We start from the raw sequence: 15,985 nt of genomic DNA on the forward strand, positions 1-15,985 counted from the left end.
TAGTGCTAATAGGTTAAATAAAGGGAGATGGGAGGAGGCTTGAATGGAACAGAAATATGAAGCATGTGCCAATTAGACACAATGGACTGTCTCTACATTTTATTTTCTACGTAGCGTGCCCTGCGTGAAAGTATCTACACTTTTTCACGAGACATTTTTTTCCCCCCTGTAGTAACTCGTAGTGGGCCAAGAAACATGAGGGTGTATGATGAAACCACCAACAGCTTGGCTGTGAGCTGGGACCATGCAGAGGGACCAGTACAGCAGTACAGGATAATATATGCTCCAACTGTTGGAGACCCAATTGAGGAATTTGTAAGTAGATTTTGCAATCTGGCTTATAGATTTGATTGTATATAAAAATTATATTATTTGAAATTATGTCTCCCCACTTCCCTCCTCTACATCGGCTCTCTCCTTTAGTCTGACCTGATTTAACATTGTTTTTTTCAAACATTAATTTTGTTCCAGACCTTTGTTCCTGCAAGAAGAAACAATGTGATTCTGCAACCACTCACGCATGATACCCCCTACAGAATTAATGTTGTGGCCATGTATGAGGATGGAGATGGAGGGCAGTTGACTGGAGATGGGAGGACAGGTAATCATCTTTAATTCATTGCTGTTTTTTTTTTCTCTAATCACCTGGTCATGAGAAAGTAATAACTGATCTTTCTTAGCTGTCAAATACAAGAAAATAAATGCTACTGAGGGTTCAAGCCTTTTTTCATCGGTTGTTGCGACAATAATCGACCAGACCACTGGGTTCCCAAAAACGTACGTTTTTATTGAGCAGAGTCTTCACATCAGTTCACCCGACTGCAGGCCAGGCAACCCTGCAAAGAGTCGCTACTCCTCTTCTTAAGGCATTACCTTATATACCTTTTTAAACAAAGCTTTCCTTCCCCCTTCTTATCCAATTACATTTCTTTCACATATTCCTTTACATCAGTCATCCATTAGCATGATGTCATCGGATCTTCTTCAAATATGGGGTTGTTTTTCACCCTTTGTTTATAGTTGGTTATCAGCAAAGTTGCTTAAAGTTGATCACCTCCAATTATTTGTTTTCCATTCTTTGCTAAAATCAGTTCTCTGCGGTTAGTCATTCTGCATGTCTGCAAGTTGTACAAGGGTAGTGGTTCTGCCATTTGTGTTAGTAGGCTTTTTGCACATGCAAACTCAAATCTTAAGGTTAGACATTTAATAGAATCAGTGGCATTGGCTGTCTCACATTTAATAAAATTAGTGACATTGGCTGACTCAATCTTTCCATAGCAGGAATGAACACAACTCTGCACTACTTGTGTTTGGCCGTCAATTGTTTGAGCACCGAACGTCATGTAGAAATGACAGTATAACAGCACTGCGATGTAAACGTCAGTTTACAAAAGTGTGACAAAGCTATAACCTATGGCCATTCTTCACAAGTGTTGCATTATGATGCATTTGATTCACATTGATGTACTTAAAGTCATAATCTCAGGAGAGCCCAAAATACTAACTAAAATATACTACATTTTGACAAAGTATGTTATATTTCCATAATAATGCTAAAAAATTGGCATGCTCCGGATCTATAAGTATTTTGCAGGTGATAATCAGCTTATTTGGCTTGTAGTGATATTGATCGAGTTATATACATTGGGACTATATCACCAAAGATAACACTGCTGCTATTTACAAACTGGCCTGCGGGATCCTTGATATCATCTGAAAGAGATCAATAGCATCTTTGTTTACCCTTTAAGGAAAGTATTATGGTCAGTGAATCACACCCTTCACATTACATTGGGGATGCATCCTGAACTACAAAGTCAATTTGTTGAAATGGGACTTCAGTCATTCTGCCTCAGATGCAAATGACCCACAGCAGATAACTCGGGACTTGATCACAGCATCAACATTAATATATTTAATTGTAGGTCATTTGTTAGAGTGGACCTATATCCGCCATGCCGACACACTCCTTGCCCCCCCCCCCCCCCCCCCCCCCCCCCTACTCAAAATAATTGTCTGCCATTTGGAGACTCCTTATGATGCTGACACACTCCCAAACATTGTTACAAATAAGCAGTTTGTCTCAATGGTCCAATGAAAATACTGGCATCCGATCTGCAGTGTGTAAATAATGGCACACTGCCATGCGTATGCTGAAACTATGATGGGTTCATTCCAAACAATGCTTCAAAATCACTTACTTGAAACCACAGATGCTGTTAGCTACTCCATGAGCAAACCATGCCTTTGTATTACATATCCAACATACCACACTAGAAGCAATGCGCTCGTAATTCAAACAAAAACAAAAAGCATAGAAATCTGATAGAGGGTTAGAAATACAATAACACAGGGCAACCTCTGATATATAATGTTGGAAATCTACATCTTTTTCTCTCATTAGTACTACTCGAAGTTCACTGTGATTCATTGCTTTTATGGCTTAACCATGAAAAGAAGATAAAATAGCACAGATTTTACTATTCATTTATTTTTGTTAGGATACACATGTGTTTAATCATGGTATGAATAACCAAGGAAAGAGGCCACTTGACAGATCGGTTCTTTGAAAGAACTATTGAATTAGTTCCACACACTGCTCTTTCCTCATCGCTTGCAAATGTTGTTTATGCAAGTATTTATCAAATTTATTTTGAAAGTCTCTTTCAAGCAGTGTATTCCATACCATCATATTTCTCTGCGTAAAAGATTTCCGCTACAGAATTCTTCCACCGCAGGAGGGGACATTAGGCTCACAATGCCTATGCCAGAGCCTTGAACAAGCTCTCCAATGATGTCTTAAACCTGGTTTCTATTGTTATCACCCTGCAGATGGACACTTTTGAGTGCATGTCCAATTGCTTATGGAAGATACAAAGCTTTATCAGACAGCATGTGTCAAATCATTACAACATTGTGAATGAATAACATTTTTCGTAATTATATCCAGAGTTCAAATCTCACCATGGCATATTCAGAAATTCACTTCAGTTTAAATAGAAGGCTGGTTTCCATGAACGTGACCATAAAGCTGTCAGATTAAAGGTACAAATTTCAGTTCTGCTCTTTGGAAAATAAATCTTCTGCCCTTACCTAATTTGGACACATACCTGACCCAGATCTTAGAAACATAGAAACATAAAAACAGTGGAAAATAGCCCTTCGCAGGAGTATCGCCATTCAATATGATTGGCTGCCCTTCGAGTACCTGCACCACCATTCAATATGATCCCTTTAGCCACTGGTAATCCAACTCCCTCTTAAAGCATCCAATGAACTGCCTCAACTACCTTCTCTCCATACCCAGAGATCACCCTCTTAGCCACAAGGGTCACATCTAACTCCCTCTTAACTATAGCCAATGAACTGGCCTCAACTACCTTCTGTGGCAGAGAATTCCAGAGATTCACCACTCTTGGAGCCACTCTTAGTTCTATCCAGATCTCATTAATTTAACATTACATTTAGGCTCCCCTTTTGTGAAGCACTTGTATTGCACTGCCTTTGCACGGCAGGTCATACCTTGAAAAATGGATTGAGCAAAGGTGACAATGGTGATTGGGTGGGTTTTGTCTACATGGACTTTACCAGAGTCCTTTTCGGTAGGCTGATCCAGGAGATTAGGATGCATTGGATCCATGGTGACTTGGTAGTTTGAATTCCATACTGGTTGGTAATTTGAATTCAGTATTGGCTTAACAATACAGATAATAGTGGTGGAAGGGTGTTATTCTGGCTGGAGGTCTGTGACCAGTGATATTCCACAGGGAACAATGCTGCAATCTCTGTCATTTATGATATAGATAAGTAACTTGGACAAAAATGTTGATGGGTTGCTTAATTAGTGGACTTATGTGCAGTGCAGAAGGCTGCTAAGATATTGGTGAACATATGTACAGTGCAGAGGGCTGTTAAATAATGTAGACTATTTACAGATATAGGTGGAGAAACAGCAGATGGAGTTTAATTTGGGCAGTTGTGAGGTGTTGCATTTCATGATGTCAAATGGAAAGAAAAACTATACAGTTAATATCAAGACCTTTAACAACATTGAAGTACAAAGGCATTTTAGGATCCAAGTTCATTGCTCCCAAAAGTGCTAACACAAGTACGGAGAGTGGTATTGGTATTAGTTTATTATTGTCATGAGTATCAAGATACAGTGAAAAGTTTTGTTTGCATGCTATCCAATCAACATCACACTATACGCATGTACTATCAAGGCATACATAAGTACAGGAGTAAAATATCAGAGTGCAGAATATAGTGTTACAGCATAATAATATTACAGTTACACAGAAAGTGCAGATTAAAAAATGTGCATGTTCCATAATGGGGAGGGTTGGAAGAATGGAACTACACCCTCGTCTTTGTCAGATAACAGCAGAAAAGAAGTGGGAAATCATCTGGTGGATTATCTTTCAAGCACATACGCTATTGGGTTAGGCCACATTTAGAATATCATGTGCAGTTCTGATTGTGCCATTAAAGGAAGGATGTAGAGGCTTACTGCAGGTTGAGTGATTGCAGTAAATGGTTAAGTTAATCACAACTAGTCTTTGGCTTTGTGAGGGGGAGCAATATTTTCAATGATCTGCTTGCATTGTGAAGACACAACATTTATTTTGCATTGCTTCATCATGCAAGGCTTTTTATACCAGGAGACAATTGGAGCTAGTTCTTTCCAGGGTTCTTCTGGTGGCTATGTTGTGTCTTCTGTCCTCATGGGGTACAAGATCTGTTTCCTAACAAGAACCCATATCTCAAATATTCTGGGAGCTCTCTCCCTTGCATCTGTTCTCTCATCCATGGTTACTCTGCAGTTGCCTTCCATGCAGAAAGGTGCTTTTAACAGTTGATACTCTTCCCTGATTGTTCATATAATCAGAGAATTAGAGTACTAAAGCCCACCATGTCCATGCTGAGCATCAACTACTAATCCTGCACTAATCCTATTTTCTCCTCACATTCCCATCAATGTCCCATTTCCCCCACATTTTACCACTCACCCACACAATAGAATTTTTTTTTACATGGACTAATCAACTGACTACCTGCAGTTCTTTGAGTTGTGGAAGGTAACCAGTGGAAGGTAACTACAGGGAGATTATACAATCTTAGAGATCAGAATCAAACTTGGACTGCTGGAGCTGTGAGGCAGCTACTCTTTCATTTGCCACCCATTGCTGCTCAATAAAATGCTGGAAGTTACATTCAGTTGAGTGTGGTCCCATCAAGGTGTGGAAATCTCTTTTGATGCATCTTTACCCTGGCATGTTGAATTTGTACAATTTTGTGAATTTTAATTGGTGAGCTGATTTGTTGTAATGCCAAAAACAACAATGTTTTAGTGCATTAAAAATAGGTGAAATCCAGTTTCTAGGTTTGTCAGTTTTTAATGTTATTTTGTCTCGATATTTTTGTTTTTTGTATATTTGACAATAAATCTGTTCAACTCAAGACCAATAAGTCAGACATCTGATCAACAGGACAAAGTTCACTACCACTTAAAAAGTCGGAGTTCCATTCACTAATATACTTTCTATGTGCTTCTCAGTGGGCTTGCTGGAACCTCGCAATCTTCGAGTTTCTGATGAGTGGTACACACGATTCCATGTAACTTGGGACCCTGCTCCATCACCAGTCCTTGGATACAAACTTGTTTACAAGCCCACAGGTAGGTAAACACAGGCTTCTATGTTGCATGTACCACAAATTCCTGATGTTTATTGCTTTTCAATGTATTTTTGTTTCATTCCTGTACCTGCCCCCTGGCTAAACCAACTTTGCCCACTCTTTCCATCTCTAGATTTCTTGCAGGGAGTCCAATAAGATAAATGTAATTTTACTTAGCATACTTAAAGCAGTAAAAAATGCAGTATGTTTCACAGGTACAACAGAATATTAAGACACAAGATTGGTTGTTTGTAGGTTGTATCTTGGAGGTTAAAGAGAAAGAGAGGTTCACAAAATCCACATCTTAGACTTTGGCAGAAATTACTATAATTACAAATTTCTGTAACCATTCCTTAAGTGTTGTTAATATTAAAACAAAACAAAATCCTTAGATTGAGACAGGTAGGGCTTGGTTCTCATGTTGTGTTTCTTGCAGATGTGGTGAGCTGTTTGGTTGTCCTGACTCTGGAGGTATTAGTCGCATGGATGAAGTTTAGATAAAGCATTATTAGCCTGGAAATACATCTGGGCCGTTACATTCAAGTAATAATGAATGGTGTCATCATTGCTGGATGGTGCTGGATTAATTAAGGGGAAGTGAATAGATGTCATATTGTAATGAATACAATGTCCAATAAAATAGGGCAAACATGTTAATTCCAACCACAAACAAGTTGTATATAATTTGACATCTGCTGCAGATGGGCTTACAAGGAAAATACGGATGCAAGAGATTGTGCTGAGGCCGAATCTGGGAGGGTAATTGGAACCTCTTGCACAGGGTTTTGGGGAACAAAATGAAAGTGATGTCCAATAACCATCAACAAATTACTCCTGAAGTACATGTATCCCCAAGTAGAAAGTCGGGAATCACTTTAAATAGGCTTTTGATCTTTTGTGACATCAAATATCATTCTCTGTCATCACTTAGCCCTACCCCTCTTGTGTTGGCCTATCCACTCCTTCACTAATGCATACCTTTGTTTTGATGTTTGCCTATTTAAACTGGCCATGATACTTATGTAGGTGAAGTTCAAGGGAATAACACCTAAGACTTGATGCCCAGGACTTGAACTAATTTGACAGTCAAGGCTTTGGGTCCAATTTGAAGTCTTCCTGGAATTATGCCCTAAATAATTTCCAACCGTTTGAGGTTTTAAGACAGATTTTCAGTAAAATGATTGGAACTGTTATTTCCTTGTCTGCGGTTTTCTTTCAATCAAACTAGAACCTAGACTAAATATACTAAATTGTGTTCTCCTTTCCCTCCATACTGAAGTCAATGTCTGTTCACAGTGCCCAGTGCGACAAGAATAAATGTCAAATAAGCTCAAAATGGAATTTAACAGGCGCAATGATTGATTCTTTCAGGCACCAATGAGAGAATGGAAGTATTTGTGGGAGACGTGACATCATACACACCGCAAAACCTGAAGCCCGGTACACCATATGATGTCCAGGTCTATGCTACCTATGCATCAGGAAACAGTGAAGCTTTGACAGGCCAAGGCACTACCTGTGAGTTGAAATAAGCAATGTTTTACCGAAACATGAAATGGGTCTTTTGATTACTTATTTTATGTTTATGCATACATTCAACGTCCATGTCTTACCATGTACAAACAATGAAATTCGCTGTTGGTGAAGGATTGGAGACGGAAGTTTCTTTGCATGTAATAGGCATATTAATAGAATCGCCAATTTGGGTCTTATGTACCTAGGAATCATGTTGCAAAATTGAAAGGGACATAAATCATAGGTTTGGTTTTGCATCAATGGTAAAAAAAAAATAATATGAAAATAGACTAGATAGATAGAATAGATGGTCAGAATCTTTTTTCCTATGTAGTTGTATCAAAAACAAGAGGGCATGGTTGTAACATGGGTCGAAGTTTTAAAGGGGATCCAAGAGGAAATTATTTTACTCAAAGAGTGGTTGATATCTGGAGCATGCTGCCAGGTAAGGTGGTGGAATTGGATGCAATCACTGCGTTTATACAGGCACATAAATAGACAAGGTATGGGAGGATATGGACCTAACACGGGCATTCCGATCTGTGTACATGTAGATAAGGACATAATTGTATGGACATAATCGGCCTGTTTCTGTGCTGTACCCACTCCTTGACCATTTACTCGCATCCAAAAAATGAATGGGAAAGCAATATTCTCTCTATTCTCTCTATCAACCCATTCTCTCTACCAACCCAAGGAAAAGGGACACTCGTTATTGGAGTTTAGTTACAAGGAGCAAGTTACAAGTGATATCAGCAATTGTGAGATGGATTAATGAAGGACTAACAATACAAAATAATCTTTATACTCCCTGTATGTAGATGATGCTGCCTAAACCAATATTTATTTTTCATCCTATTTGGTGAACTTTGTTAAATATTGCTTGGGGCATCTTTACATACATTCCATTCCTTATTTCTCCTCTGTAAAGAAATGCTGAGATTATTCTGCAGTAACCTGGTTTCTGCTTCCTTGTGCTCCTTGGTAAATCACATATTCCATTTGTGGATTTAATTTTTATGTTGCTGGTTTCTTATGGGATAAAATAGAAAGCTGCCCAAATCCAACAGAAACATTGGCCAATGTTAAATTTCCATCCCTGTAATTGATCTGCTTCCAATCCCCACAGAAAAGTGTCATGTTTTATCTCTCAGCTTTTTGTTCTATCCAACACAGATCTCAGGCCAATTCTGAGGTCATCTGGTGAAAAGCTTACTCTGGAATATAGGTGAAAGGTTTAAAGCCTCCATATATACTTGTCTTACACATAGTTGTATGTTCACAAGTCTTGCATAAAACTCTATATCTTTAAACTTCAGATGTGAAAGAAATATCAATACCAGTAAATATGAGCCAGCAAATGTCATCTAGATGCCACCCAGGAGTCATTCTCACATGACACTGTCCTGATGTCACCCTTTGGAAGTCACGCATCAAACAGTTAGATTTAGCTCTTAGGGCTAAAGGAATCACGGGATATGGGGAAAAAAGCAGGGAACGAGGTACTGGTTTTAGATGATCAGTCATGATCATATTGAATGGCAGTACTGGCTCAAAGGGCCAAATGACCTTCTCCTGCACCTATTTTTCTATGTTTCTATGTAACAGAGTGGGATTTCAAAACTGAGATGTGAGATCGAACAGCACAGCACAGAAACAGGCTCTTCAGCCGACAATGTCTGTGTTGCACATGATGTCAGTTTGAATTGTATATCCGACTGCACATGGTCTACATCCCTCCATTTACTGTCTTCTCATGTGTCCACCTAAATGCCTTTTAAATCCTGTCCAATCCGAGCAGTTGTTCACTTGACCACACTATGTGGACACTGATGTTCGCAGTGTGAACACTGGTATTATTTTATTGCAAAATATTCAGTTAGCTGTTGACCAATCAATGGTGCAAGCTCCTAGGGAATGTGGTGCAAGCAAATATAGTTTGCTCAAATATATCATTGTCTAGTTCACCTTATTCCGACCTACAGGCAGAAACTAAAATCTGCTAAGCCTGTGGTCAGAGCAACGAAGAGGTGGACATGCGAGGGCATTGAGAACCTACAATCCTGCTTTGACTGAACAGATTTGAATGTGTTCAGGGAAGTAACCACCAGCCTCGATTAGTATACAGACACTGTATCATCATCTGTCAGCTTTTGTGAGGACAGTTGCATTCCAACTAGGACCCGGACCTGGTTCAACAACGACAAGCACCTGGTTTACTTCAGAACTCAGACAGCTCCGACTGTCTAAAGAGGAAGCTGACAGGAACAGGATGCAGACCTCTAAAGGCAGGCAAAGGCTGAGAAGAGGAATCAGAGCTGCCAAGGAAAGGTACTTCGAGAAGTTGAGGAGCAAGTTCTTAGCTAGTGACTCGTCAGTTTGGAAGGGCTTGCGAGAAATCACCAGCTACAAGAGGAAAGCCCCCCACTCTTTGGACAATCGTCAGCTGACCAATGACCTGAATGGGTTTTACTGCAGGTTTGACAAGCAGAAACGTAACCCTGGTACCCCCTCCCCCCCTCCCCAACCAACACAGCCAGACTGCAAAGACTGGACCCTTCTACACCCACTCCTCCCCAATCTCCACTTCACACCTACTTAAAGCAAGACTCCAGTCTGAAAAGACTGGACCCTTTCCCACCCAACCCCCTCCAATCACCACTTAACACCCAATTATAGCCTGACTGCAAAAGATTGTGGCCACATCCCCTACCCACCCCCTCTGTGCTGCACAACATCACTCTCCATCATTAACAATAAAAATAGAGGAGGTGAAGAGACTGTTCAGAAGACAGAAAAGCCAGAAAACTCCAGGACCGGACAATGTTTCCGCCTCTGTTCTCAAGCTCTGTGCCAAACAACTGGGCACCGGTCTACACAGACATTTTCAATCAGTCCCTGCAAACTTGTACTCTCCTTTCAAAGTCTCCACTATTGTCCCTGTACCCAAAACGGCAAGGATTACTGGTCTTATTGACTACTGCCTATCGCACTGACCTCTGTAGTCATGAAGACCCTTGAAAGGCTTGTGCTGGCCAAGCTGAAAAATATCACGACCCTGTTTGCAGTTTGCTTATCGGGCCAATCAATCTGTGGATGACGCAGTCAACCTGGGCCTGCACTTCATCCTCCGGCACCTAGACTGCCAGAGGACTTATGCGAGGATTTTGTTTGTTGATTTTAGATCTGCATTCAACACCATTGTGCCAGAGCTACTACACTCCAAACTTTCCAAGTTGACTGTGCCTGATCCCCTCTGTCGGTGGATCACCAGCTTCCTGACAGACAGGAAGCAGCATGTGAGGCTGGGAAAGCACATATTGGACCCGCAAACCCTCAGCAAAGGAGCACCGCAAAGCTGCGTACTCTCCCCTCTCCTCTACTCTCTCTACACCAATGAGTGCACCTCCACTGGCTCCTTTGTCAAGCTTCTCAAGTTTGCAGACAACACAACCCTGATTGGACTGATCCAGGATGGGTAGGAATCTGCCTGCATACAGGAAGTGATGCAGCTGGCATCCGTGTGCCATCGCAACAACCTGGAGCTCAATGCTCTTAAGACAGTGGAATTTGTTGCAGACTTTAGGAGAGCTCCCCCTCCCCTCAACCCACATCAACAACACCACAGTCACATCTGTGGAGTCTTTTAAGTTCCTGGGATCCATCATCTCCAAGGACCTTAAATGGGGGGGCATCATCGACTCCACAGTCAAAAAGGCACAACAGAGGATGTACTTCCTGTGGCAGCTGAGGAAGCACAATTTTCCACAGGCAATGATGGTCCAATTCTATACGACTATCGTAGAGTCTGTTCTCACCTTCTCCATCATGCCAGCAACCAAGCATGACATCTGGAGGCTGCAGCGAATCGTCTGATCAGCTGAGAAGGTTATTGGCTGCAACCTTCCCTCCATTGACGAACTGTACACTGCAAGGGCCAGGAAGCGAGTGGGTAAGATCATCTCTGACCCCTCTCACCCTGGCCCCAAACTCTTTGAATCACTTCCCTCTGGAAGACGACTCCGGACTGTCAAAGCTGCCACAGCCAGACATAAAAACAGATTTTCCATGAGTAGTAGCTATACTCAATAACCAAAAATCTGTAGCCTCCTTTTGCTCTGGTGGTTTATTTATTTCACATGTTTACTCAATAATGTTTTATTAATGTTTCATGTTTTATGTGGCATTCCTAACTGTCACTATGTCATGTCACTTGCGGGTGGAACATCAAGGCAAATGCCTTGTATGTGAATACTTGGCCAATAAAGTTATTCATTCATTCATTCAGTTCAATGCAAATGTGAGATTTCCTCCAACTCACACATGAGGTAGGCATGGGACCCTCGATTAGAATAGTTAACATTAGGCTTATGGTTCTCAAAGCTCTTCTTCGTTGGGGATTTCCTATGCCTTATGGCTTGGTTTGTAGCATCCTAATTGATAAATATTGATCGTCTTGATTCGCCTGGGACTTCATAGATGTTGTGCCATATAACCTCCAGGACAGCGGAAGGTAAACGGAATGGATTTTCACATTTCCTCCTCCAACTGTTGTCAATTACCAAATATTCTGGAAGACTTTAACACATATCTTCACATGGTTTGGAACATATCAGTTGTATTTGATGTTGCCTTGAAAGGAATTAAAATCTTTTTTTTCCATCTTTCTCTCCTCTAGTGTACCTGAATGTGACAGGAATAAACACATATGACATAGACTGGGACACCTTCTGCATCCAGTGGAACCCTCACAGAGAAGCAACCTCCTATAGAATAAAGCTGAACCCAGTTGATGGTAATAATAAGGAAGCATTAAAGTTATCTTAATTTTAACAAACTACTGTTTTTAAACATAGATTCACTATATTAAAAATCTTTATCTTTATAGCCTAATTCCTACTATGTCTTGTTCCTTCAAAAGCTGAAGGCTTTCTAACCTACCTTGCTTACAGTCTCAACGACAAATTTAATGAATAGATATTGCCTATTTTTGATTCACTATTCAGAAGCACGGAACCACAGAAAGGTTACAGCACAGAAAGAGAACATTCAGCCCCTTGACTGTGCTGACTATGCAAGAGCAATCCACTCCTTCCTCTACACCACACACAGCCCAGCCTACTGGTTTTTCTACATTAACTTATCCATTTCTTCCTTGTCACTGCAAATGAATATGACTTCTATTATCATGTCATAGCAGATTTTACTGCTCATTGTGCAAAACGGTTTTCCCTCTGATTTTGGTTATTTTAAAGTCACCTTCTTTCTTGGTCATCCTTCCTTCATCCCTCTGCATTTCACTTTCTAGAAGTTGATCTACTTATTTGAATCATAACTCAAAACAATGTTGAAGTCCAATTATAATTTAATGTGCTTCCAAGTTTATAATTCAGTACAGTATATCAAGATGTTTCTTAATTTTAAGTGCCTCTACTTGATCTCCTTTCAATGTTTTTGTTCCATGGAGACAATCCGAGCTTCTACAGTCTATTTACTGAAGTAACAACTCTCATTTCTAGAATTATACTAGTAATCCTCTTCTGCACCTTCTGTGAAGCCTTCATGTTCCTTCTAAAATGTGAAGCCCACACCTGGAAATATGTCTGCTGTGGCTAAATCAGTCTTTCACATAGATTTGTCGTATTTTGTTACGGTTCATTTTTATTTCCTTGCTCTGGTGGTCTTTGAACCTTGTGGCAAAGCTCAGAATTCTAAATACATCTTTGACCACATTCTCAACCTGCACTGTTGCTTTCAATGATGTACACAAATCTACCCATGGATCACTTGGCTCCTAAGCACTTTTTTCAAAATGTCTTTTAGGTTATTCTGTTGTTCTTCAATCCTCACGTTTTTTTCTTTATGCATAACTCATCTGCCAGATGTCCAAGCATCCCACCATTCCAGTTGAATCCCATTGAAGTCCATTACTATTCCCATCACACTTTACTATGCTTCCAACTTTCTTATTCCACACATCCAAGTCATTAATATTTATTAAAGAAAACAGTGGTTCTGTTATTGGCCTCTGGGGAAATCTACTGTGCATTCCCTTCCTATCTTAAAAATAACCTTTTGGATTCTTTCTTGTCACTTTGCCAGTTCTTTATCCAGCCCGATTATTCATTGCTTCAAGATAGGCACAAAAAGCCGGAGTAACTCAGCGGGTCAGACAGCATCACTGGAGAAAAGGAATAGGGGACGTTTCGGGTCAAGACCTTCTTCAGACGGGTGTCAAGATTATTAAATTCCTTTGAAAGTCTACATATACTCTTTACTTAGTGCCTTCCTCCATTTTTCTGTAACCTCTTACATACTGCAAAACCTTCATCTGTCCTGCAAATCCTACTTTAGTTACATCACCTCCTTCTCTGCCTTATTCACTAACACACATAACGGAGATAATTCTCCTCAATTAACCTACCCTGGGACCTTCAGAGCAATTCTGCAGTCCAACATCCCCTCTTATTTCCCAAGTCCTTATTTGACTTTTTGTTTTTGCCATCTATCTATGAAAAGTGATAATCTACAGTGGCTAATTAATCCACCCACTTTGGAAGAAGGGTCTCGATCTGAAACATCACCCATTCCTTCTCTCCAGAGATGCTGCCTGTCCCACTGAGCCAATCCAGCATATTGTGGCCACCACCCACTTTGGAATGTGGGAAGAAATCAGAGCACACAGGGGAAATCCACAAAGTCACATGAAGAACATGTAAACTCCATACAGAGAGCAGGCTAGGTCAGGATCGAGTCCGTCACACTAAAACTGTGAGGTGGCTACAGTGACTCCTGCAGCAGAAATGGCCATGCCTTCAGTTGTGCGATGTGATATGATAATGTGACAGTTACTTTTATTTTAGTTACATTAGTTGGCTAGCAAAATGTTATGTTTTGTCAATGACTCAACACAACTGGAAATCATTAATAAAACATTCCAAGGCCAGGAATAAAAGAGAGAAGCTCAGACGGTGCAGTGGATTAAGCACTGGTACCATTTTTCATTCCCAGGGGCTGTTGTTTGGCTCCGCTCCAGTTGAAACCCTTCATTGCCCATATATGATAAATACTTTCTTGGTGAAGTCCCATGGCAGCTTGGATGCCTGTGGATCTGGAATCTCTCCATCAGAGGAGATACTTTCACAAGAGAAAAGTATATTAAGAGGTACCCAACTATAACAATAATAAAATCATAGATTTGCTTATTTTTAGCTGCCTCTCTCTAAATAGTATCTCAACCAACTCATAGGGTAGTTACTGTTGACTTTGTTCCAAGTACAATTACTATATACGGACAATGAATAAACATAAAAATTCCTCACTAGAAAGATGTTGGTGCGAACACTCAGAGAAATTATACAAAATTTGAAGGCTCTGACTCACATAAGCGGATATAGTGTGGAAGCTGAGACAATTAATCATTGCCTGAATAACTCAGCTTTGTTCCTGTGACTAACAGATTGAAATCAAAATTAATTATTGTCCAGTGACGAGCTATAAACACATGACCCTGTCACCAAGGTTCTTAATGCTCAGCCTACTCGTGATGAATTTATCGAAACTCAGTCGAAGTTTATTAAATCAAATGGGTGAATAAACGAAAAGGAACAAATGATTTTGGTACTGGATGAGAAATTTGATTGGATATAAATGATCACATAAGGGTATGTGCACCATGGATTGTTGGGTCAAATGATCTGTTTCCATGTTCTAACAGAAGTTTACAGGCCCATGGGGCAAGGCTGGAGTAGGACAATTTGAAGATATCTTTCCAAAGAGCCAGAACAAACATGGGGCCAGATAACTTTCTTCTGTGTTGTACAATTCAATGTGAAACCTGACAGGAAGCCTAGTTTGGTCCCTGATGCTAGTTAAGTTATTAACGTAATTCATGGATTAACATTAAATAGATAATTCCATATATATTAGAGTTTTTAAAGCTGCATCATGAGTTGTTAACTTACACACAATGACTCAACCTTTGAAGACAAGCATACAATATGCCTTCTTTGCCACTCTACTTGTGACCCCAAGATTCCGCTGTACATCAATGCCATTAAGAGTTTTGCGTTACCTGCATACCTTACCCTTACATTTGACCTCCCAAAATGTAACACCTCGCACTTGCTCAGATTAAACTTCATCTGCCATTGTTCTATCCATTTTTATCTATATCCTGCTGTATCCTGTACAACTTAATCTTCTGGATCATCCTAGCATAGGGGTCCTTATGAAATGCCTTAATGAAATCTTTGTAAACATCATTGCCCTACCCTCGATGATCACCTTCATCATCACCTCAAAATATTTGATTAAGCTAGTAAGATATGACATGCCACAGTCAAAACCAATGACTGCTCCGAATTATTAAATTATCTTCTAAATATGAGTAAGTCCCAAATAGCTTCCTTGCCAATAATATGAGTTTCACTGGCTTATAAACATTGACTACTTTCCAGTCCTCAAACTTCATATGTCAGTCTCACAGTCATTTTTGTAAAGTTCTAATTATGACTTTTGATCATACTGAAATTTAAGTGCTCTACGAGTGAAAACTCTGTCTTTAGCTACCAAAGCTCATGTTTCCTGAAATATCTCCTTAAATCACTCACTCCACACCTCTCTCTCCATTAATATGTTTCCATAAACCCGTCCATTTTTGGCTGAAGTCTTGGTCATCTGTCCTCCACATCTACCATTGGAGTTTTTTTCTGATAATATTCCCAAGAGCCATTTAACACGTTAAAGATGCTATAAAAGCTGTTGAGCCTGGTTTCTCATCAAAAAGAAGGCA

The 15,985-nt window shown here is 40.1% G+C and overlaps 1 protein-coding gene across 5 annotated transcripts in view; it reads left to right on the forward strand.

Moving 5' to 3' along the window:
* LOC129699402 (collagen alpha-1(XII) chain-like) overlaps positions 1–15,985 on the forward strand; it is a 246,614-nt gene that overhangs the window by 151,997 nt on the left and 78,632 nt on the right. For all 5 annotated transcript variants that reach the window (XM_055639133.1, XM_055639131.1, XM_055639134.1 and 2 more), the window contains 5 exons: positions 173–315; positions 472–601; positions 5,558–5,677; positions 7,048–7,194; positions 11,870–11,986. In XM_055639133.1, coding sequence (XP_055495108.1) covers positions 173–315; positions 472–601; positions 5,558–5,677; positions 7,048–7,194; positions 11,870–11,986 — 657 coding nt within the window. The remainder of the gene's footprint in view (positions 1–172; positions 316–471; positions 602–5,557; positions 5,678–7,047; positions 7,195–11,869; positions 11,987–15,985) is intronic.

Source organism: Leucoraja erinacea, chromosome 8 (genome assembly GCF_028641065.1).
Source record: "Leucoraja erinacea ecotype New England chromosome 8, Leri_hhj_1, whole genome shotgun sequence".
In the NCBI taxonomy this organism is placed as follows: Eukaryota; Metazoa; Chordata; class Chondrichthyes; order Rajiformes; family Rajidae; genus Leucoraja; species Leucoraja erinaceus.